The 22,169-nt window shown below is 44.9% G+C and overlaps 1 protein-coding gene across 13 annotated transcripts; it reads left to right on the forward strand.

The window, feature by feature from the left end:
- Nucleotides 1-826: 826 nt before the first annotated feature.
- On the forward strand, nt 827-21,932 carry Rad52 (RAD52 homolog, DNA repair protein). Of its 13 annotated transcripts, none has more exons than NM_001166381.1 (12): nt 1,803-1,940; nt 10,153-10,246; nt 12,107-12,208; nt 13,004-13,097; nt 13,275-13,342; nt 14,339-14,457; nt 15,072-15,147; nt 17,692-17,891; nt 18,031-18,182; nt 19,215-19,295; nt 19,912-20,133; nt 21,577-21,928. In NM_001166381.1, the coding sequence occupies exons 2-12, from the start codon at nt 10,160-10,162 to the stop codon at nt 21,636-21,638; spliced, it is 1,263 nt and encodes a 420-aa protein (NP_001159853.1). In that variant the 5' UTR covers nt 1,803-1,940; nt 10,153-10,159; the 3' UTR covers nt 21,639-21,928. The 13 variants fall into 13 exon arrangements, 9 of the variants coding, with proteins under 9 accessions (XP_006505828.1, XP_011239558.1, XP_006505830.1 ...); NM_011236.2 differs by having other exon boundaries at nt 21,580-21,928; NM_001166382.1 differs by having other exon boundaries at nt 19,218-19,295.
- The last annotated feature ends 237 nt before the right edge of the window (nt 21,933-22,169 follow it).

Consider the following 22,169-nt stretch of genomic DNA (forward strand, 5'->3'; position numbering starts at 1 on the left):
AGCAACAATTTCTCTTAACCACTGAGTAAACTCACCAGCCCGTCCTTAGTGGTTTTGTTTTGTTGAGACAGAGTTTCTCTATAGTGTAGCACTGGCTGTCTTGCAACTCCTTATGTAGACCAAGTTGATTTTCATTTGTGTCTGCCCTCTGAGTGCTGAAATTAAAGGTGTGCGCCATCTTGTGCTGCGTCTTCATTGTGGTCTCAGTGGGGTCTCGGAGCATGAGGCCCTTTGGATTTGGGCGGCTATATGATATCCAAAATATAAAAAGATGTTTAACATAAGTAATTATAAAAGGAAAGGGGTTCAGCCACATGGCTCAGTACAAACCTGATGGCCCTCTTCCCTGCGTCCCCTGAGCTTGCAGAGTCTCCATCTCTTCTGCGAGGCCCACTTCGGCTTCCCTGCAGGCACCCGGGGCCAAGCTCCTGCAGGCACCCGGGGCCAAGCTCCTGCAAGCACCACGTTCTGAGGCGCACGGATAACAGATTAATAGTCTATTTTTTTAAAAAAGATTTGTTTTTATTTATATGTATACATGTTTTGTGTGTCTGGGCAAATGAGTGTCGTATGTTTACGGTGCCTTCAGAGGCCAGAAGAGAGCACTGGGTCCCCTTGAACTGTAGTTACAGGTAGTTGTGAGTCCCCTAATTTGGATGTGGGGAACCTAACTCAGGTTCTCTGAAATAGTACGTGCTCTTAAACTGTGGAGCGATCTCTGTAGCCGTAGATGTTCAGGTTCTCCTCCCCTGTCGTTGGGATTGAGTCCATTACTTCCTACATGCCAGGCAAGAGTCCTACTACTAAGCTATAATGCCAACCCTCTTTTTACCTAGACAGGTTTTAAGCCCAGGCTGTCCTTGATTTTGGGATTCTCCTATCTCAGCTTCCCCAGTAGTTTGAGTTACAGGTCTGTGCCACCAGAATGGAAATTTGGTACTCTTGCATCGGCCAGTAGCACAGTTTCAAATGATGTTTTTCTTTTCTTCGAGACAGAGTTTCTCTGTGTAGCATCCTCGAACTCAAGACATCTGCCTGCCCCTGTCTCCTGGGTGCTGGGATTAAAGATGTGGCCACCACTGCCCTGAGAAAGAGTCTTTCCTTTTTGTGCAAGTAATGGGCAAGTTGAGTGACCAGCTAATTCCAGAAACAGAATTCTGAGTTTCTCTTGTAGCTAGTGTCATTGTCCTGTTATCTTGGTCTTGTCAGTATGGACCCTACAATGTGCTAAAGGACTTTCGATTTATTTATTAACTGCATCTGACTCCGTGTTTCTGGGAAGATTAGTTAAGTCAACCATCTAGGAAAACACGAAAGATCCTGGATATAGTGGCCATATAATGAATTGGTTAAATTGCAACAATCTGAAGGCCTGACCATTAAAAACAAAAAGTTCTCAGTATATAAACTACACATTGGAGACGTAGATCTGTTGTAAAGCAGAAAACATCATAAACTGAGATCAGTCTGTGTTTAACTTGGAGTGATGCCTAAAGTGTAACTGTCATCCAGTTAGTTCCGGTTGAATTTCAGGGGAAATCCCACTGGCTGCCAGGGTCTCAGAGTTTAAAAGCACACCGAGGAGAGGTTGGCTCCGGGCGTCACCCAGCCGGGTCACACCAGGGACCCTCGCAGGGCGCCTACGGAAACCGAAGCGGCTTGCTGCGGCTGCGGGAAGGCTGATCGCCGCGGGCGGTGAGATAACAGCCCAAGAGCGCTCAGGATGCTGAGTCCTCCGCCGCTTCCAGTTCGCGACTTGATTTGCGACAGCCTGCTTTGCGGCTCTCGGCGCCTTCTGACTTGACTTACGGCCTTTCCTTCTGTTTTTCTTTGGGCGAGGACTCTGAGCTTGCAGAGTCTCCATTCCTTCTGCGAGGCCCTCTCCGGCTTCCCGGCAGGCACCCGGACCGAGCTCCTGCGTGCACCGCGTTCCGAAGCGCGTGAGTGAGGACGGTCCTCGCCGGGGTGGTTCTAGCGGGGTCGGGGAGCGTGGGGCCTTTCGGATTCGGGCGGCTGCTGGACACGCCCGGCACGGGGGCGTCTCCACCGGGGAGGCCGAGCCCTGAAGCCCCCACGGTTGCGCTGGATCTGGAGGGAGGCGCCTGGTCCGGGGTTGCTGACCGCGTGCTCGGGAGCACCGTGCGACACGCGCGCTGACTGTTAACAGGACTGTCTAGGACAGGGTGAAGTCGGAGGGAGTCGGTGGGGCTGAGAAGAAACTGTGGACTTGAGGAGTTTGACATTCAGGGTAGCCTTTCTGGACTTTGAAAAACGAAGCGTGCATTAGTACGGTTAAATTCACTCCTCGGGGGTGTACAGTTCTCTGGTTACTCATATGCTTGGGGGTTGTGTAACCCCTAGCAACATCGAATTCCATAACATTTTCATCACTCCTAAATAAATCCAGAAGCCACAGTTAGCTCTCCCTCTCACTTTTCCCGTCATCCTAGGACCCCCGTCTGCTTTGTCAGTGAACCTGTTTCACTTGTATGAAATACAGTACTTTGTGTGGGTTTCGGTGGGATCTGTTCCGCAGAATAAAGTTCCGATGTTTGTATCTCGTTTGAATTATCCATCAGTTGATTAAGTTGATGGTCATCTAGGCTGATTCCCCTACATGGCCATCTCAATATTGCTTCTTTAATAAGACCTGGACAATTAACAGCACCAGTTGACATGCCAACTTGGATTGGGGGAGGGGTCTTAAAGGGCCCCGCCCTTAGATGAAGAGCTATACGCAATTAATGACTGTCAGAAAGGGAGAATGGCTTTCCCAGAGATGAACCCCCTAATGGATTACCCAGTACCAAGTGATCAGCCCTAAAATTGTACATGTACATGCTACATTAAACAGACTTAGGGGTTATATTTATTTATTCATATATGTATGTCTCTGTTGTCTGTGTAAAACAAAACAGAAAAAGGCTATGAAGTTGAGAGAGGGATATGAGGGATTGGAGGAGAGAGAGAGGAAATGATGTGAATTATATTTTATTTAAAAAACTGGCTGCTGCTCTTCCCAAGGACCTGGGTTCAATTCCCACCACTCACATGGTGGCTTACAACTGTCTATATCTCTAGTTATAAGGGATACCTTCTTCAGTACTTGTGGTGCACAGATAAGCATGCAGGCAAAACACACATACTTATATAATACAAACATTAATTTTTTTTTTTTTTTTTTTTTGGTTTTTTCAAGACAGGGTTTCTCTGTGTAGACCTGGCTGTCCTGGAACTCACTTTGCAGACTAGGCTGGCCTTGAACTCAGAAATCCGCCTGCCTCTGCCTCCCAAGTGCTGGGATCAAAGGCGTGTGCCACCATCACCTGGCTGTTTTTTTTTTTTTTTTTTTTTTTTTTTTAAAGAATCAAAATTTCTAATCTTTAAAAAAAAATGCAGGCTGGAGAAATGGCTCAGTGGCTAGGAGTAGTGGCTCTTCTTTCAGAGGACCTGAGTTCAATTTCCAGCACCCACATGTCTATAACTTCCATTGCAGAGGACCCAGCACCCTCACATATATGCAGACAAACACCAATGCACATAAACAGTTTTTAAAACAATGTTAGCTGGGTGTGGTGGTACATACCCTTAATCCCAGCACTCAGGAGACTGAGGCAGGTGGATTTCCGTGAGCTCGAGACCAACCTGGTCGACAGAGTAAGTTCCAGAACAGCCAGGGCTACACAGAGAGACCCCCCTACCCCCGAAAGTCACCTCTTTGGCTGGGTTTATTCCATGGTCGTTTGTTTATAGTTGTAATTGTGAATACAACTGTGTTTGTCATTGGTCTGCACAGAGCCTAATGGTTTTTGTGAATTAATTTTGCCTTCTGGTACTTGATTAAAGTGACTGTCAGCTCTGAGACTTTCCTGATGGAGTCTTTGGGTCTCGTGTACAGAGCATGCTGTCTACAATTAAGGGTGCTTTGGCAGCTTCCTTTCCTCTTTCCCTACTTTTTCATTAATTGGTGAGAGACAGGGCCTCTCTCGCACTGGATCAGGCTGCCTCCAAGTGCTGGTTAACGGTGAGTACCATCAGGCCAGGCTTGCATTCTTTTTTTTTTTTTTTTTTTTGTAGCTTTGGCTGTCCCAGAACTGAGAGATCTGCTTGCCTCTGCCTCTGCCTCCCAAGTGCTGGAATTAAAGTCATGGGCCGCCTTGACCAGCTCTGGGTGACAGTTTCACCTAAAATATAGATGGATGCTTTGATGAAATTATAAGACCAAACAGACAAGATATGTTCATTATTTTCAAAATCTAAGTACAGAACGGAGCCGACTTCATTTCTCATGTATGTAGACAGGGTTTGTGGTGATAGCAATTTGAATATGAAGCAAGATTGCCATCCATGTCCCACCCCAGCACTCCCCCACAGGAACAACCTCAAATGTGAGATACACCGACCAAAGTCACCTGGGAAGGGAAAGGAGTTCCTGCCACCTGCCACCAGAAGGCTGTGGGCTGGCCTCTTTCTGGACAAGGCCTTCCTTCTGTGCAGTTTTGGTTTATTCTGATAGAACACTGGACAATATCTGATCTGGACTGAGAAGGCAGGGAGTGGGTACACAGTGAGTTCTAGGGCAGTCTGAATGAGACCCCAACTAGAACAAACAAATGTCCCGTATGTTAATCCCAAAGATGGGAGGAGAAGGACCGTTGACTCACATCATCATGGGCAAGTTAATTAAAGCAAGCAGTTAGTGAAAATAAGCCTTTTCTATTTGTGTACATTGGCTGCCTCCACTTACGGCACGGTTGGAGAGATCAGCATTGGATATGAGGAAGCTAAGACTTTCATAGCTCAAGGGTAGGAGGTTTCCAAGTGTGGGGATTGGCAGGCAAAATAGGCAGAGTTACAGGTGCAGAACAAAGCATAACAAGTAGTTCTAAAGACCTCCTGAAACAAAGACATGGTTGCAAGGTGGGCATAACAAGGTAGTCCTAATAACTGGTATCCATAGCGACCCCTTTGCAACAATGGTGGGTTGCAAGATAGTTATTAACTTTTTGAAACAAAGACATGATTACCATTCCTGGAACAGGCTTACAGAACCATTTGTAGTTAAGGTTGTAGGTGGGACATAGCCCAGTCCTTGAGAAACAGGTTTAATCATGAACAGGAATGAGGCTAGTTTGTCTTTACAATAAGATGGCTTTAAAGCCCAAGATGGAGGCAGGCTGGGTCTTCACATATCTGCCATGAATAATGGGAGTTGGTGGCATAACCACTTCCGTGATTCAGTAGCAAAAAGTCTAGCATGGAATTTTTTTAAAATAGCTTTTAATTATTTTCTGTGGGACTCGCTTGGGTGGTATGTGGGGGTCAGAGGACAGTGTGCAGAAGCCTCTCTTTATTCCACCATGGGTCCCCAGGATTGAACTCTGACTTGGTGGCAAGTACCCTTACCTTCTGAGCTATCTTGCTGGCCCAGGTCTTTTTCTTTCCCTGTGATACATACCCATGCCTCACCCTTTCTTTCCATTGTCCTAGTTGATCCTTTTCTCACTCCTCTCTGTGCTGGTGTGAATCATCACTGTTAAACACGGCCTGCTGGGGAGTAAGTATGATTTTAGTCTTCCTTGCCTCAAGATTTCCCATTCCTGTCTTCAAGCTGATGTAATGGGTTCATACTTTGTAGGTTCTTTATAAACACTGCTGCTGTTTTGAGAAGATGAGAAGAGTTGCTGGGAAGGAGAAAGGTCAAACTCCTCCAGAGACAACGTCTCATTTTCTGTCCTTCCTTCCTTCCTTCCTTCCTTCCTTCCTTCCTTCCTTCCTTCCTTCCTTCTTTCCACGAGTTTCTGGAAATGCTTTTAGGTAATGAGGAAATGGAAGAGAGTAAAATGCGTTTTGCTTGTTTTATCCCCCACCCCACCCCAGGACTGAGAAATGAATGCATCCCTTTGCTTATCTCCCTAAACCCTGCCACTGAGCTGGGCCCTTATTTACCTTTTGGTTTTTTAAAGACAGAGTCTTATGTAGCCCAGGCTAGCCTCAAACTCACAATTTAGCTGAGGAGAGCCTTGAGCTAATCCTTCTGCCTTGACTTCCTAAGAGCTGGGACTGCAGGCCTGCAGCATCAGACCTCGTTTATGCAGCGCTGGAGGTCAAACTCAGGGCTTTGTGTGTGGTAGGCACTGTACATCTATCTTCAGCTCTGTTTACCTTTTAAAAAGGATGATTTTAAAGAAAATCATCCTTTTCTTACAGCTAGTACGTACTCTACTCTGGACACTTACTTATTTACGGAGTTCAATATTCTGTGTGGTTCTAGGCACTCACTGTCTGTGAGGAGACAACCGTGTATCTTAGGAAAAGGATGTTTGAACACCATCTCCACTTGAGGCTGCTGCTGCATGTGGTGGCAATTGTTTGGCACTCTAGCTTGCCATACAAAATAGGTACTAATGCCAAAGACACTCTCAGATAAAGAGATGCAGGTATAGGTACTAATGCCAAAGTTGCTCTCAGATAAAGAGATGCAGGTGTTGGTGTTTGGAAATAAGGTCAGGGTGTGCCATGTGGAAAGAGCTGAGGGACCAACAGGCGGATTCTGTAGTGCCTGTTGCTGTCTATACCCTGGAACAGAGCTTAAAGTTTGAGTGTGCACTCAGCTCTTCAGGAAGTATAGTTCAGGAAGCAGGAGTGTGGGAAAGCAGGAGAGGAGAAAGGCTATGTTTGTCAGTCAGAGGTGCTTTTCTTGCTTGGCCATCCTTTAGAGATATGGCTGGCTGTGTGACCTGAGAGTGTTTCCCAGGAGGATGTGTGTAATAGGATGTGCCATCCAGTGGAAGGAAGGAAGAGTTCGCTCCCTTCCACCTCCAGCTCTCTCCTTGCAGGATGACTTGCCCTGTGGTACATTAACTCCTTACCGGTCCAGCTTGTGCTTGGGAGAGCAGCAGGGATGCTCTACGTAGCCAAGGGTAGAAAGTGACTGCAGTGTGTCGCATCTGTCAGGAGGTTCTGCAGCCTGTGCCCATGTGCTGTGCTAAGACCCATGTCTATTGGGTTAGCTACGGATGCTGGGATGAAGAAAATGGTGTGACCAGGATCTTGTGAGGAGCTGCCTGGTGTATGTGGATTCTCCCTTTAACAAACGTGTACATGTTGGAAGGGAAGATGTCAGATTTCCTCCAGTGTACACAAATGTACACATAGAAACAAGGGAGGATGGAGCTATTTCTTGGTGGTGGGATCCATTCACTTTTTACTTTCTGTTTATTTGTAGTTTTTCTTTCTTTTTTTTAATGTTTATTTTTTCTTTTTATTTCATGGGTATGAGTGTTTGTCTGTGTACCATATGTGTGTAGCCATGGAGCCTCAAAGATGATGTTGGCTCCTCTGAAACTAGAGTTATGGGTGGTTGTGAGCCACTGTGTGTTCTAAGAATCAAACTGGGGTTCTCTTGGAAAAGCAGCCAGTGCTCTTAACCACAGCTTCTTTTTTCTTTTCTTTTCTTTTCTTTTCTTTTCTTTTCTTTTCTTTCTTTCTTTCTTTTTTTGGTCCTCTCTAATTTTACTTTTATTAATTTTTTTTTAGTCCACTGTCTAGTTTTATAGGAATGAAACTATTTCTATGGCTAAATATCTAACCAACCAACAAACAAAAACCAACCACAACAAAAAAACACAAACAGCTTTGGGGAGAAATGGTTTATTCTAGGTCACGTTCTAGGTCACAGGCCATCATTGCCAGGAAGCCAGGGTGCCAGGAACTTGAGGCAGCCTGTCAAGTTCTTGCTATCCACAGTCAAGACCTGAGAGAGATGACTGATACGTGCTTAAAGCTCAGTTAGCTTTGTGTACTCTCGATAAAATCCAGGCCCAGGGCTGGTGAGATGGCTCAGTGGGTAAGAGCACCCGACTGTTCTTCCAAAGGTCTAGAGTTCAAATCCCAGCAACCACATGGTGGCTCACAACCATCTGTAACAAGATCTGACGCCCTCTTCTGGAGTGTCTGAAGACAGCTACAGTGTACTTACATATAATAAATAAATAAATCTTTAAAAAAAAAAAAAAAAAAAAATCCAGGCCCAGTCCAGGCCCACACTAAGGACTGTAGTCTGTGTTCAGGCTGGGTTTCCCCTCATCAGCCTACATCGTCAAGACAGTCCTCACAGACATGCTCCCAATTAACGTGACCGGGACAGTCTTTCCTTAAGACCCTCTTCCCAGGTGATTCTAGATTATATCAAGTTGACAACTAACCTGGTTATCAGTCACCTAGCTAACTAGCTCACCTGGTGTAGTGGACTTTCAGAGATTAGAACATGAGTTATAGCAGGGGTGGTCATAGTGTGGCCTGTGGGCAGATCTGTTAGTTCCATATACAAAGTTCAGTTGAAGTGTCCACTTACGAATTTTCTGTGACTGCTATTACACTAACATTCCACAGTTGAGTAGGTATGACAGAGCCTATATTGCTCCAAAACACAGTATATACTGCCTAGCCTTTGCTGACTCTGCTAAATTGTTTATTTCTATTGGTTAAAAAATAATATACAGGGCTGCTCAGCGGTTAGGAGCACCGACTGCTCTTCCAGAGGTCCTGAGTTCAATTCTTAGCAACCACATGGTGGTCACAACCATCTGTAATGGGATCTGATGTCCTCTTCTGGTGTGTCTGAAAACAGCTACAGGGTAACACACACACAAACACACACACACACACACACACACACACACACACACACATACATATTTGAAGAAGTTTATTTACTTTGGAGTGTGTATGTGGGAGGTGGAGATTTGAGATAGGGTCTCATATAACTCAGGCTAGGCTCAAAACTCACTGTGTCACCAAGGAGTTGAGAAAATGCTTCTGCCTCGTGCCCCAGTGCTGCAGTGTCTCATGGAGTCCTGTGCTGTGATAGAGACAGAGTTGTGTGTGGTCTGGGTGGTTCTATCGCTAACCGAGTGTGGGGTTTCAAGCACAATGAGTGTGTAGTGGAGTTGTGAGGCAGGCATCTGGAAACAGAGACTGTTTTCGGTTTGTTCTGAGGCAGTTTTGCTTCAGCAGCCTGAGGAGGACTCTAAGAATCTGTAATTTTTACAAGTTTCCCAGCTTCCGCTGCTGGTCCAGAGTCCAGTCTGGTGGTGCTGTTTCTCTGTCAGTCTACGGCATTGCCCTTTCCTTTCCTCTTGCTCTTCCTCCTTTTTTCTTCTGATGAGGTCTTGATGTACTGCCCAGGCTCTTAGTAGCTGGCTCTCCATTGTGGACCACCAGACCTGGCTTGTTTCCTCTCGGGTGTTCTCCCTCTAACTAGAGTGAGTCTTGGAAAACAGTTGAGTTATTGTGGCTGTGTTTCTGTTTTAACCTCATAGAGACCAGAGTTACAATGTCCTTATGCTAGATAGTTGTGATTTAGTTTTTAATATGAAAACATAGGCTCTCAGGTTGGGCTTGGTAGCCTACACCTTTAATTCCAGCTCTTGGGAAGGAGAGGCTGCAGGATGGCTACAAGTTCAAGGCTGCCCTGATATACATAGAGAGTTTCAGGCTAGCCGGAGCTACAGAGTAAAGCCTTCTCTCAAAATAACTTCTTTATGCCCGCTAGCTTTACAAGATTATAGTATGACAACTGTGTTGTTCATCCTGGGCTGCAGTGGGCTCTGATTCAGCCTCGGAAGCAGTTGAGCCTGTAGGCATTTGCCCCAGACCCAGCTACAATGTGTGTGTGTGTGTGTGTATATATATATATATATATATTATAAAACATACATTGTGAAATGATTGCCAGAGACAGGCTGTTCAACATCTCTTACTATTCTTACTCTCAGGTAGTAGTAAAGTGACTGTTTCCTTGGAGCAAGAATTTTATTTTATTTTGTTTTTTGAGACAGAGATTGTCTGCCTCTGCCTTCTGAGTGCTAGGAGTTAGGTGTGCGCCATCATCTCTGCCTCCACAGCAAGAGTTTTGTAATACTGATATGACTCTCAGTGTAAATAGCCACCTTTTCCAGCCCATAATAGTAAATATGTTAACCGAAAGTGGGAACAACTGTAGGTTTGTTTGTGTCTTGGTAGATCCTAGTTGACCCTTGAGAGACTTTGTCCCTTTAGTAAATGCTTTATCTGATTTGGGATAGAGGTTCTCCCTTGCTTTTTCCTATAGCATTCTTTGAATTTTGTTTTAATGTTTTATTTAAACAGGGTCAACATGGCTGGGCCTGAAGAAGCAGTCCACAGAGGGTGTGACAACCATCCTCCCTTTGTTGGTGGGAAGTCTGTGCTCCTCTTTGGACAGGTAACTGGTTGCTGTACCCCTTGCAGAAGGAGCTTAAGTGAGGAATGCTGGGCTGAAATGCTTCCGTCGTCATGTGTGGACGCTGGTCACTGGTCCCCGTGGATTTGTGAACTTCGCAGCAAAAGACTAGTTAGTAGTGGGGCCAGTGAGGCAGCGAGTGAGCGTAGCAGCGAAGGCACCTCCTGTCTGCCTGATGACTGAGGTTGCTCCCTGAGACCCACATGGTGGGAAGAGAGAACTGACTCCTGTAAGCTGTCCTCTGAGCGCAGTACACACTGTGACACTGTGCCTACACATGCATATGCAAGATAAACACATTTTAGAAATATAAGAAAAGTGAAAAAACTAACAGTACAAGTGATTACATTTAGGTGTAAATTTTTTGTGCTCACCTTATTTGAATGTGTGAAGAAGGTGTCAAATTGCCTGGAGCTGAAATTATAGTTGGCTCTGATTCACCTGCTGTGGGTGCTGGGAACTGAACTCTGGTCTTGCTAGAAGAGCTGCAAATAGTCTTAACCACTGAGCTCTCTCTCCAGCCCAGGTTCCCAGCACTTTAAAGCAATACCTTTATATTAATTTTTTTGTTTGTTTTTGATTTTTTGAGACAGGGTTTCTCTACATAGCCCTGGCTGTCCTGGAACTCACTATGTAGACCAGGCTGGCCTCGAACTCATTGCATTCTAAGTACTAGAATTAAAAGTATTTGTCATTATGTCCAGCTTAAATTTTTTAATTCTTACAATAATACAATTTGATCATGTTTAACTCCTTCCAAATATTTCCACCTCCCTACCTACCCAGCTGTAAGCTCTTTCTCTAAAATCAAAACAAAATAAATCCCTCCAAATGGGGGAAAAATAAAACAGCAATTAAAACAAAACCAATAAGATGAAAAAGACATACTAAACATAAAACAAAAAGGCCACAAAACCCAAAAACAAACAAACAAACAAAAAAGCCCCAAACCCCATGGAGTTGTTTTACATTGGTCAATTACTCCTCAGCATGCCCCATCCCCACGTGTGGCTGATGCGTCACAGATGTATCAGGTCTCGACAGATGCAGATGCTCCTGATCTCGCGTTCCCCAACAGCTGTCAGTTGTAAATAGCTCCTTGCTTAGTGGCTTCTTGTCTAGGGTGGGACTGGGCATTCACTTCCCCTTTTCAGTGCTGAGATTTTGTCTGGTTTGAACCTGTGTGTGCAGGTTTGTCTGGTTTGTCTCTGTGTGTGCAGCTACAGTCTCTGAGTTTGTATATGTCAGTCCTCTTGTGTCTGGAAGGCACTGTTTGCTTAGAGTCATCTCTGGCTCTTAGCATCTTTCTGCCTCTTCTTCTGCATAGATCCCTGAACCTTGAGGGGAGATGGTTAATGAAGGCATTCCATTTAGGGCAGAGTGTGCCAAGATCCCTTACTCTCCTCATACTGTCCAGTTGTGTATCTGTGAGGAGGGTTGAATGATGATCTGTGGATGTGGTAATGTATCAGTAAGAGTCATTTTATTGCCATGTTTCTATGCAGAATAATAGAGGTAGGTTTCCCTTACTACTGTGATCTATCTAGTCTCCAGTTCACAGGCATTTAAAGCAATTTTTAATGGGTGCATAAAGTTAGGCTTTGTATAGGGTACCATGCATTGCTTTGATTCATGTATACATGAATGCCTAATCACCCCCCAGCTCGGGCTTTGGATGGATCCTCAGCCTCATGCCTGCTACGGTGATGCTCTCCTGCTGCTGACCTACTCAGCTCTACTCAGTATTTCCAGTGGGAAGAGATGCTGGATCTGGGAGCTCAGAGACGGCTTCACTGTGCAAAAATGGCATACATACCAATTTGAGTTCCTTCTGCATTATAGAGCCAGTATACAGCGGATGAATACCAGGCCATCCAGAAAGCTCTGAGACAGAGACTGGGTCCAGAGTACATTAGCAGCCGCATGGCTGGAGGAGGTCAGAAGGTAAGCCTCCGGAGTCGTGGGCATGTATCTAGTTGTTGACAGAAGATCCTGCTTTTTGCTTTTACTAGATTTCATGGACTCAGAGGCCCTTGATCCCTGTTACTAGATACTCTATCTAGTGCCTCTAAGATGGATAGGTCCAGCCCCCGTGTCATCTGCAGTAGCCCAAACAAGTACTCTCTTAAGATTCCGTGTTGAGATTTTTGCATCATCTTTCAAACTGTTCCCTTTACCAATTGCTTCCAATTGTATTTATTTGTTTTAGGTTTTTTTAGACAGGGTCTTTCTATGTAGCCCTGGCTGCTTTTGAACTAACTCTGTAGCCCAGGCTGCCTTCACACAGAGATCCACCTGCCTCAGCCTCCTGAGTGCTGGGATTAAAGGTGTGCACCGTTCTGCTAGGTCTTGCTTTCAGGTTTAACAGCCTTGCTTTAGTGCTAGGATGGAGTACAAAGCACGCTCTGTACACCCAGCTACCCATGCTAAAGTCCTGTGTGTGGCTTTGGTCCTCCATAAAAACATGTCATATGTCAGCTAGACGTTTTTTCCTGAGTCTGATCTGTTCCCAGAGATAGACTGGTAGTTCTGGTTTGATTTTTCCAGAACTCTCTGAAATACTTGCTGCAAAGTTTCCTGTGGATTGGAAATTTTGCCAAAAAACAAAACAAAACAACAAACAAACAAACAAAACCAAACAAACCCAAAATATCCACATGAGGAATAAATGACTTTCATTCACATTTAAAAATGCCAAAGACATTTTAATAGCTTTTTCTTAAAAAATTTATTTTCTAGGTGTGTTATATTGAAGGTCATCGGGTAATTAATCTGGCCAATGAGATGTTTGGTTACAATGGCTGGGCACACTCCATCACCCAGCAAAATGTGGGTATGTTTCTGTGTGTGCTGCCTGCCTCACACTCCTTACTGCATAACTCCTCCACTTGTGCTCAAGAGGGTCCAGTGAGTTAGGACACAGGGCAGGTGGGTTTGTTTGACAGCTGAGGAACATGGATGGGGTGCAGGGGTCAGTATCTCTCCAACTACTTTCCTTTCCCATTCCTAGATTTTGTTGACCTCAACAATGGCAAGTTCTACGTGGGAGTCTGTGCATTTGTAAAGGTGCAGTTAAAGGTGAGGGGCTGGGGTGCCACAACTTCCTGGGAGGACCAAGTAGGCAGTGGGAGGGAGTCTAGAGTGGAGACCAGGGATCTGACTCAGCCAGGGTGCCTAGAAAGGCAGTATTCAAACATCCTTGCTCATCTGCCCCTCATCTGTAGAAAGGATGGATCTTAGTTTAGATTGATGTGTGTGTGTCTATAACTTGACAATTGAAAATCTATAATGTAACAGATATTTACGTTATAGTTCATAACATTAGTAAAATTATGGTGATGAAGTAGCAAGAAAAACTACTTTATGTTTGGCGTGCGTGTGTGTGTCATACAACATGAGGAACTGTGTTAAAGTGTCGTAGCATAGAAGGGTAAGAAGCCCGCAGTTAGCTGTCTAGGCCTCTGAGTGTCTGCAGCACAGTCTTCCTCCTTCTGCCTCTTACATCCGAGACGACAGGCTCGAGTGTGCTACTCAAGGCCCGCTAGCTTTTTGTATTGAATCTTATAGAGAGCTGTAGTCTTCTTGCCTCCAACCTTGAGTCCCAGGATTATAGGGCTTGCTCTGCCATGTCTGGCTAAGCTGTACTTTTATCACGGAAGGGTCACACTGTTTCTGTGGCTTGTCTTAGGTCATATTTCCTGTTGCTGTTGTCCTACTGTATTTATGCTTGAAAATTCCATTTATAGCCCCATAGCACTTCCACACCTCTGTGTGTGCACATGTATGAGTGTGTGTAAAAACAATTTTTTTTTTTAGTTTAATTTCTATTGACCTTAAAGCTTTAGATAATAAAGATTTGGCACTGAGCACAGGCGTCTTTCCAGGCAGCTCCAAGACAGCACTTCTCAAATTTGATATCTTAAACTGTGTGCTGTGTGCTCTTCAGCAGTGTCCTGCTTCCACCGTGCAGGGTGGCTTGTTTATTTTCTTTCTTTCTTTTGAGTGCTGTTGGTCAGAGAAGAGGCTGGGCAGCCAAGGGCAGAGCTACAGCTTTCTACTCCTTTTCTACTTCAGGATGGTTCCTATCATGAGGACGTGGGCTATGGAGTTAGTGAGGGCCTCCGTTCAAAGGCCTTGTCACTGGAGAAGGCCAGGAAGGAGGCTGTGACTGATGGGCTGAAGCGAGCACTCAGGTGAGGAGGGAGCACCATCTCATTTCAGCTCTCATTTCTAAGGAAGTGGCACATTCACGTGGGTCAGAAATCTAAATAGCATGGAAAAGATGTCTCAGGTCATCCTGATCTCATGTTTCCCTGCTCTCTGAGGGACGTGGTTTTGGTTTCTCCCTTCCCTCCCAGGAAGGGCTCAGAGCTTTTCAGGAGCCAAGTCACCAATCAGTTCTTAGAACAGTTGGCTGAATATAGCAACTCAGAGGTTTAGGTTGGCTCAGCTTTGAGAGGGCTTAGTCCAGTATTGACTAGCATGCATCGTGGTGGAGAGGCAAAAATAAGAACAAACAGAAGAGACCAGTGGTCCATAGTCGCAGAGGACAGATGCCCAGTAACCTAACCCTTCCACTAACCTGGAGCTCCTAAAGACGCCATCAGTTCCATACTGCTCACTAGAGATGATGCCCTGTGAGATTGTGTGCCATGTCACTGCTCTGTCCTCAGAGCTAGTAGAGTGCAGGGACATTACCCAATGAATGAAGGTTAGGGTCCGTTTCCTCTCTTGTGTTTGCAGCCCTGTGGTGTTGTGACAGCCAGTCTGATGTTGTAACTGAACTTTCGCTTCTTTGTCACCATAGGAGTTTTGGGAATGCACTTGGAAACTGTATTCTGGACAAAGACTATCTGAGGTCACTAAATAAGCTTCCACGACAGGTATGTTGCACTGAGGAGCTGGCTGTCACAGCGTGAGGTTCTCCAGTGTATCCTTGCTGTACTAGCTAAAAGGAGAAGTGAGGACTCAGTGTTTGGCAGCATCTGTACTGATGATTTTGGACTTAGAAGGTTAATGCTAGCAGATGTGTCCTGGCCAGGCTTTCCATTGCATCTCATGGACAGAGAGCTGTGGCTTGGTCTCAGAACCAGTGCAGAGCCTCTGCCATTGCTGTTTGCCATACGTGTTCAGACCAGCCATCTTTCTTCCCTTAGCTCTGGCGGCTTGGAAGTGCACACCTCCATTCTGACACTGCCTACCTACCTATGGGGTCTTAGCGCTGTCCTCTGGAGTGTGGTGTGCAGTAGGTGCTGCTAGAGTCACAGTTAATTGAGAGGGAGAGCTGGTATCTACCTGATAGAATAAATCATTGCCTTCTCTGTCTCCTTGGGCTTTTCACACCTACCCCATTCTCCTATTATGGAATCCAGTTGGCCTCTGCTCCTCTTTTCCTCTCGTGTGTGTGCATGACAGTCTCCTGGGGACCACACTGTGCTTGTCTGTCCACCTGTTGGCTGCTGTTGTCACTACTGTGGACATGGATGTGTAAATTTCCTTAGAAGCTCAGCCTTCAGTGTCATGAAAGATACACACCAGTGTGAGTGCTGGATCATGTGTCTCCTGTGTTGTTTCTTTTGAGAAATCTGCATACTGATATTCACAGTAGTTCCCACTGTACAGTCTGTTCTCTTTATGGCTTTGGATTGTGTTTCAAAAGCTTGCTGGCTATTTTGGAATTCCTCCCTCCCTCCCTCCCTCCCTCCCTCCCTCCCTCCCTCCCTCTCTCTCTCTCTCTTTCTTTCTTTCTTTCTTTCTTTCTTTCTTTCTTTCTTTCTTTCTTTCTTTCTTTCTGAGATTGAATTCCTGTGCCATTTTTAATAGGCTATCTGGTATTTTTGCTGTTAAATTACAGTAGTACTTTATTCTGGACATTAAAATCCTTTATCTGTTAATAAGACATACAAATATTTTCCTCCATTCCATGGATGTCTTAAGGTTATTTTTATTTCATTATATTTAATTTTTTTTTTTTTTTTTCAAGACAGAGTTTCTCTGGCTGTCCTGGAACTGACTCTGTAGACCAGGCTGACTCTGTAGACCAGGCTGGCTTTGAGGTCCATTCGCCTGCTTATACTTTTGGAGTGCTGGGACTAAAGACGTGGGCCATAATGCCTGGCTCATTTGGTATTTTATCAAGAGATCATCATCATATCCAGTGTTGTGGAACATTTCTTCTGGGTTTTTTTGTTTGTTTGTTTATTTTCATAAGAGTTTGTGGAGTCCTACACTTAGGACTTTAACTTATGTTGAGCTGGTTCTTGTGAGTAGTATAAGACATGAACCATATCTCATCCTTTGTTCTGGGAAGACCCATCTTTCTCAGCATCATTTGTTGACATGCCCCAACTTATGTTGTAGCTGTGGCTGGTCTGGAACTCACAGAGATCTGCCTGCCAGTGCATCCTGAATGCTGGAATTAAGGGTGTACTCCATCCTGGCAGTTTTCTTTGTTTTTCTTTTAACTAAAATTTTTTATTGCTTTGCTCTTTAAATTCTCTGTCCCAGAGTTAGTCTCTGTGAAGGCCAGTGTTTACTGGAGAATTCTGTTTCCTTCTGTCTTTGTGCTGCTTGCTTGCTTGCTCTCTCTCTCTCTCTCTCATATATTGACTGTTTTCTATTTTTTTTAAAGATTTATTTATTTATTTTATATATATATATATATATATATATATATATATATATATATATATATATATATATATATATATATATATATATATGAGTACACTGTAGCTGTCTTCAGACACACCAGAAGAGGGCATTGGATTCCATTACAGATGGTTGGGAGCCATGCGGTTGCTGGGTATTGATCTCGGGACCTTGGGAAGAGCAGGCCGTGCTCTTAATGGCTGACTCATCTCTCCAGCCCTGTGTCTTTTCATTTTTAATCTGGGGATTCCAGCTTTTTTTTCTTCTTTTTCCTCCCTCCTTCTCTCCCTTCTTCCTTCCCTTTTCTTCCCTTCTAAGACAGAGTGTCAGGGGGAAGCCCAGGTTATCCTTGAGCTTGCAGCTGCCCTCTGCTTGCTAAGGCTTCATTTTAGGTATGTGTCACTGGGCACAGAAGAAGCTGTAAGTAGACAGCAAGGACAGATCAGCAAGCAAGACTCAAATACTATTTTCAAAAGTAAAGATTCATTTTTATTAAAACTTTATTAATATAGGATGGTTTGAAATACAAATGACTTTCTTTTGTTAAAATGTCAGATGTCTGCAGTTCCAGCTGCCTAGCCTAAGAGTTTGACATGAATATAGAAAACAGAGAAACCCAATTAAAAAACAAACTAGTTTGGAAATTGTGGGTCATTTCAGTCACCTTGTGAGGACAGATGGGTCAAGGATCAAGTGCTGTGTCTGAATAGCTATGCATGGTGGGGAAGGGAAGCTGGATGTGTGGCGCACTCAATGTTTCTTTCTCCTCTTACTAGCTCCCTCTTGATGTGGATTTAACTAAAACAAAGAGAGAAGATTTTGAACCATCTGTAGAACAGGCAAGATACAACAGCTGCCGACAGAATGAAGCATTGGGACTCCCCAAACCACAGGAAGTGACTTCCCCTTGCAGATCAAGCCCCCCACATGACTCGAACATTAAGCTTCAGGGGGCTAAGGACATCAGCAGCTCCTGGTACTGGGCTCAGGTTCCCCTTTTCCTCTCTGGCCCCTTCTCGTGTGGCTTTGGTCAATTTCCACTCCTGCACTTGAAACCAGCAAGTGGTTTGTGTGCTTCCTCAAGCCGGGTCCATTGTGGTTAACTTGGTTTGCAGCAGTCTGGCCGCCACCTTGGAGAGTGACGCCACTCACCAGAGGAAGCTCCGGAAGCTCCGGCAGAAGCAGCTCCAGCAGCAGTTCCGGGAACAGATGGAGACTCGCCGGCAGAGCCATGCACCTGCCGAAGAGGTGGCAGCCAAGCATGCGGGTGTGTGAGAGGGAGATCCAGGGACCATTCCAGGCCATGTCTCACTAGGACGTGTACGACCGATGACCCCATAGAATTAGGATGATAAAATTTGCCCTACACCTTCCCAGTTACAAAGACGACAGGCTTTTTAGGGAGGTCAATGGGCTGTGATTGACATAATCTTCTGCAGCACTTGGGAGGCAGAGGCAGGTGGATCTGAGTTCTAGGCCAGCTTGGACTATAGAGTGAGACCCTGTCTCAAAGAACACGCCCACCCTCACCCCACCCCCTCCCCCTCCGTTTCTGGTATTTGCCTCTTAGATGGCTTTTGGATATAAGACCAAGTTGGAAAATAATGAGCTTCCGGCAGACTGACTCCTCTCTCAGGAGCTTAAGTTTCAAGCACAGGTCTCACAGACTCTGGTGTTACGCAGACATTTGTAATGGAGTATTCCCAGACCAGGGAGCTTTAGTGAGTAAAGGTTGCAAGAGACAGTTGTGTGTTGGGTCTGTTATCACTCCTTGGCACAACAGTAAAGTTATTGTAGGAAAAAGGAAGACAACAAAAACCAAAACATGTACCATCTTGGGCTCATCATGAGTAATGAATTATCCTAAAAGTTTGGCTTTTAGGTCATGGCAGGAGCTTGAAGAGCGGGGGTGGGGTAGGTGGATCATCTAGGATCTACTGTCCTTGTCTCAGATCCACTGGGCTAGATAGCTAACAGTGTTCTGCCTTTGCTATTAAAGTGGAAATAGGTTAGGGTGCCACTCCAGAGTTCTATCCCCTGTACCACACAGACCTGCTGTGCTGGCACATTGCTCTTACCCAGTAGGGTCAGGTGTTGAAGGTCATGTTCGCTTTATAGGGAATCCAAGGCCTACCTGAACTACATGAGAGACCTTGTCTTCCACATACAAAATACCAAAGGAAGTACACTTGGTTCTCTCTCAGGAGAGGTGTACTCTGTGCAGGAGGGGAATAAACTTAATCCCAGAGTTGATATGTGACCTCTGGCTTATCCTTTGTCTCTCCTGTGCAAACTGTAGCAGTACTTCCAGCCCCTCCAAAACACAGCACCCCTGTAACTGCAGCCTCAGAACTCCTCCAGGAGAAAGTCGTCTTTCCAGGTAATACAAGTGTTAAATTACTGTACTGTGTGCTTTTTGGAAGATACAGAATTCATATTAGTTTGGGGTGTCATGTGGCGTGTTGCGGATTGATCCCACCTTGCAATACTAGGCAAGTGCTGCTGTACCAGTGAGCTGCATCTCCAGCCTGTAGATTCCATCTTAAAGGAATCATAAAAGTCCTCACTTTCATTTGATTTTTATGTATGTCCTGGTACATATGTATAGATCAGAGGACAACTTTGTAGTCAGTTCTTTCTTACCATTTGCCTAGGTCTTGAACTTAGATAACTGAGCCGTGTGGCAAGTGATGTTACCAGGTGAGCCGTCTCTCTGGCTTTCACCTGATTTTTAGTGCCTTAAAGTTTTATAAAAATGGAAAGAGGTCTCCAAATTGCTCTGACCAATGGAAAGATTTAGGATATTTGTGGGAATTAAATTTTGTGATTTGCCAGAGGGAGCTCAAAGCCTGGAATTTTTTTTTTTTTAGTCCTGAGCCAGGGCCTCACTCTCTAGCCTGAAAACTGTTCATCTGCTCCCTGCTGGCTGCCACATGCACCATTATGGTTGTCAAACATGGAAGCTTTTGTGAATGACACCGTGGTTCTCTTTGTAGATAACCTTGAAGAGAACCTTGAAATGTGGGACCTTACTCCAGACTTAGAGGACATCATTAAGCCCTTGTGTAGAGCAGAACCAGCCCAAACTTCTGCCACTCGAACCTTCAACAACCAGGACAGCGTCCCACATATCCATTGCCATCAGAAACCACAAGAAAAGCCTGGACCTGGGCACCTGCAGACCTGCAACACCAACCAGCATGTTCTAGGTAGCAGAGGTGTGTGGAAGAATGAAAGTTCTGGGTTTAATTCTTTAACATGTAAAGGAAAGGTGCTAGTTCATTTTAAGACGCTGACTTAAGGGGCTGGAGAGATGGCTTAGCAGTTAACAGTACACACACTGCTCTTGTAGAGAACCTGGACTTAATTCCTAGTACTCATGTATTGCTTCACATACACAACTGTCTACACCACCAGTTCCAAGGAGACTGGATACACCTTTTCTGGACTCTGGGCATGCAAGCAGCATATAGACACACATGCAGGCTAAACCCCAGCACAAAAACTAAAAAGAAAGGGTGGGGGGATGATAAACAGGACTCAGTAGCACATGCCTGCAATCCTGGCCCTCAGGATTAGTGCACCTCTCCAGAGAGAACCAAGTGTACTTCCTTTGGTATTTTGTCTGTGGAAGAGGCCAGCCTGAGCTCTATGAGGTATAGATATGCCTCATAAAAGATGAAGTCTGTGGGCTGGGTATTTAGTCCAACCAATGGTATAACACTTACCTAGTATGTTGTAAGGCCTTGTGTTCAATCGGGCCAGTAAGGAATACATACATATTAAGATCCTGTCTCAAAAGGAGAAAAAAAAAAAAAAAAAAAAAAAAAAAAGCTGGGCAGAGTCCTTTACCTGAGCAGTTCAGGTAAAGATAGTGGTTTGATACAGGGGAACACCAGGGCCAAAAAGGGGGAGTGGGTGGGCAGGGGAGTGGGGGTGGGTGGATATGGGGGACTTTTGGTATAGCATTGGAAATGTAAATGAGTTAAATACCTAATAAAAAATGGAAAAAAAAAAAAGATAGTGGTTTGAGCTTTGGACTCTGGACATCATGGCTAGATCTGTTTAGATCTAGAATGTGGTGTGTCCAACATGAGACTTGGGAAAGTTATGAGTGTTTGCATTGACAAAGTTACAAACTTAATTATTTTTGTAACTTGATTGCATGGCTCTTGAGCTGCAAACTTTGATGATAGTGTTTTATAATGTCAAAATGTTGGACACACTACTTGTCCTGATTGCATTTAGATCACTTCTTCCTCAAGGTAGATATGTCATAATGAGAATGACACCACAATGGTCACTCATTGTGTGTTGTCTAAATGAGGGTTGTTGGCCAATACAGTCCAGAAATGACTACATCCCAATCACAGCCCCCCGCCCCCCAGTCCCTCTCCTTCTCAGAGCCTAAGGGAAGCCTCCCTTGGGTACCACCTCTTCCTGGGACTTCTAGCAGGACTAGGCAAATTAGGAGTCCTAATCAGGCAGTCCAGTTAGGGGAAGAGGATGCAATAGCAGGCAACCGTGAGACAGGCCCTATTCTAGTTGTTAGGGGACCCACATGAAGACCAAGCTGCACGTCTGCTATAAAAATGTTGTGGTGGGGGGGGGGCTACTGTTTAAAGTCAAGGCTGCTGTATTTAAACCATTATCTTCTACAGAAGACTCTGAACCTCATAGGAAGAGCCAGGACCTGAAGAAAAGGAAACTAGATCCATCCTGAGACTCAAGATGTCACTAGACCGTCACAAAAGGACTTTGGAAAACTGCAGTTTGGTCACAAAATTGTTCCACCTTGGCTCATGCTGAACTCTTTAGAGGACTATAGAGGAAGCTAACTACTTAAAAAGGTTGTCATACCCCATGATGGGAAGGAGGCCAACAGATAAACTTTGTTCAGTATTACTCACTCCTAAGCTGATTCTAGGACCTTGCAGGCTGCCTTTCATTTAACGATGTTGCCCACCAAGCCCCAGCATGACTGTTACCTACATTAAATTATGTGTGACCTCATCTTTCCTTTGGCTTCAGGTTTTTAATGTTTTCCACTAAGCATTGCTATGAACAAGGTCATGTTGTCGGTTCAGGATCACATGCGGATCCATGGAGGAGTCTCCCTTTATCCAGAGATGTGCCAACACTTAAAACGGGGTGCTTAAGGCACTGGATTAGTTGGCATTCTTTTTAGTAGGTTTTTTCCTTTGGAGATGATTTTTTTTCATGTAGTCCTGGAACTTGCTTTTTAGACCAAGCT

Source organism: Mus musculus, chromosome 6, assembly GCF_000001635.26.
Source record: "Mus musculus strain C57BL/6J chromosome 6, GRCm38.p6 C57BL/6J".
NCBI lineage: Eukaryota > Metazoa > Chordata > Mammalia > Rodentia > Muridae > Mus > Mus musculus.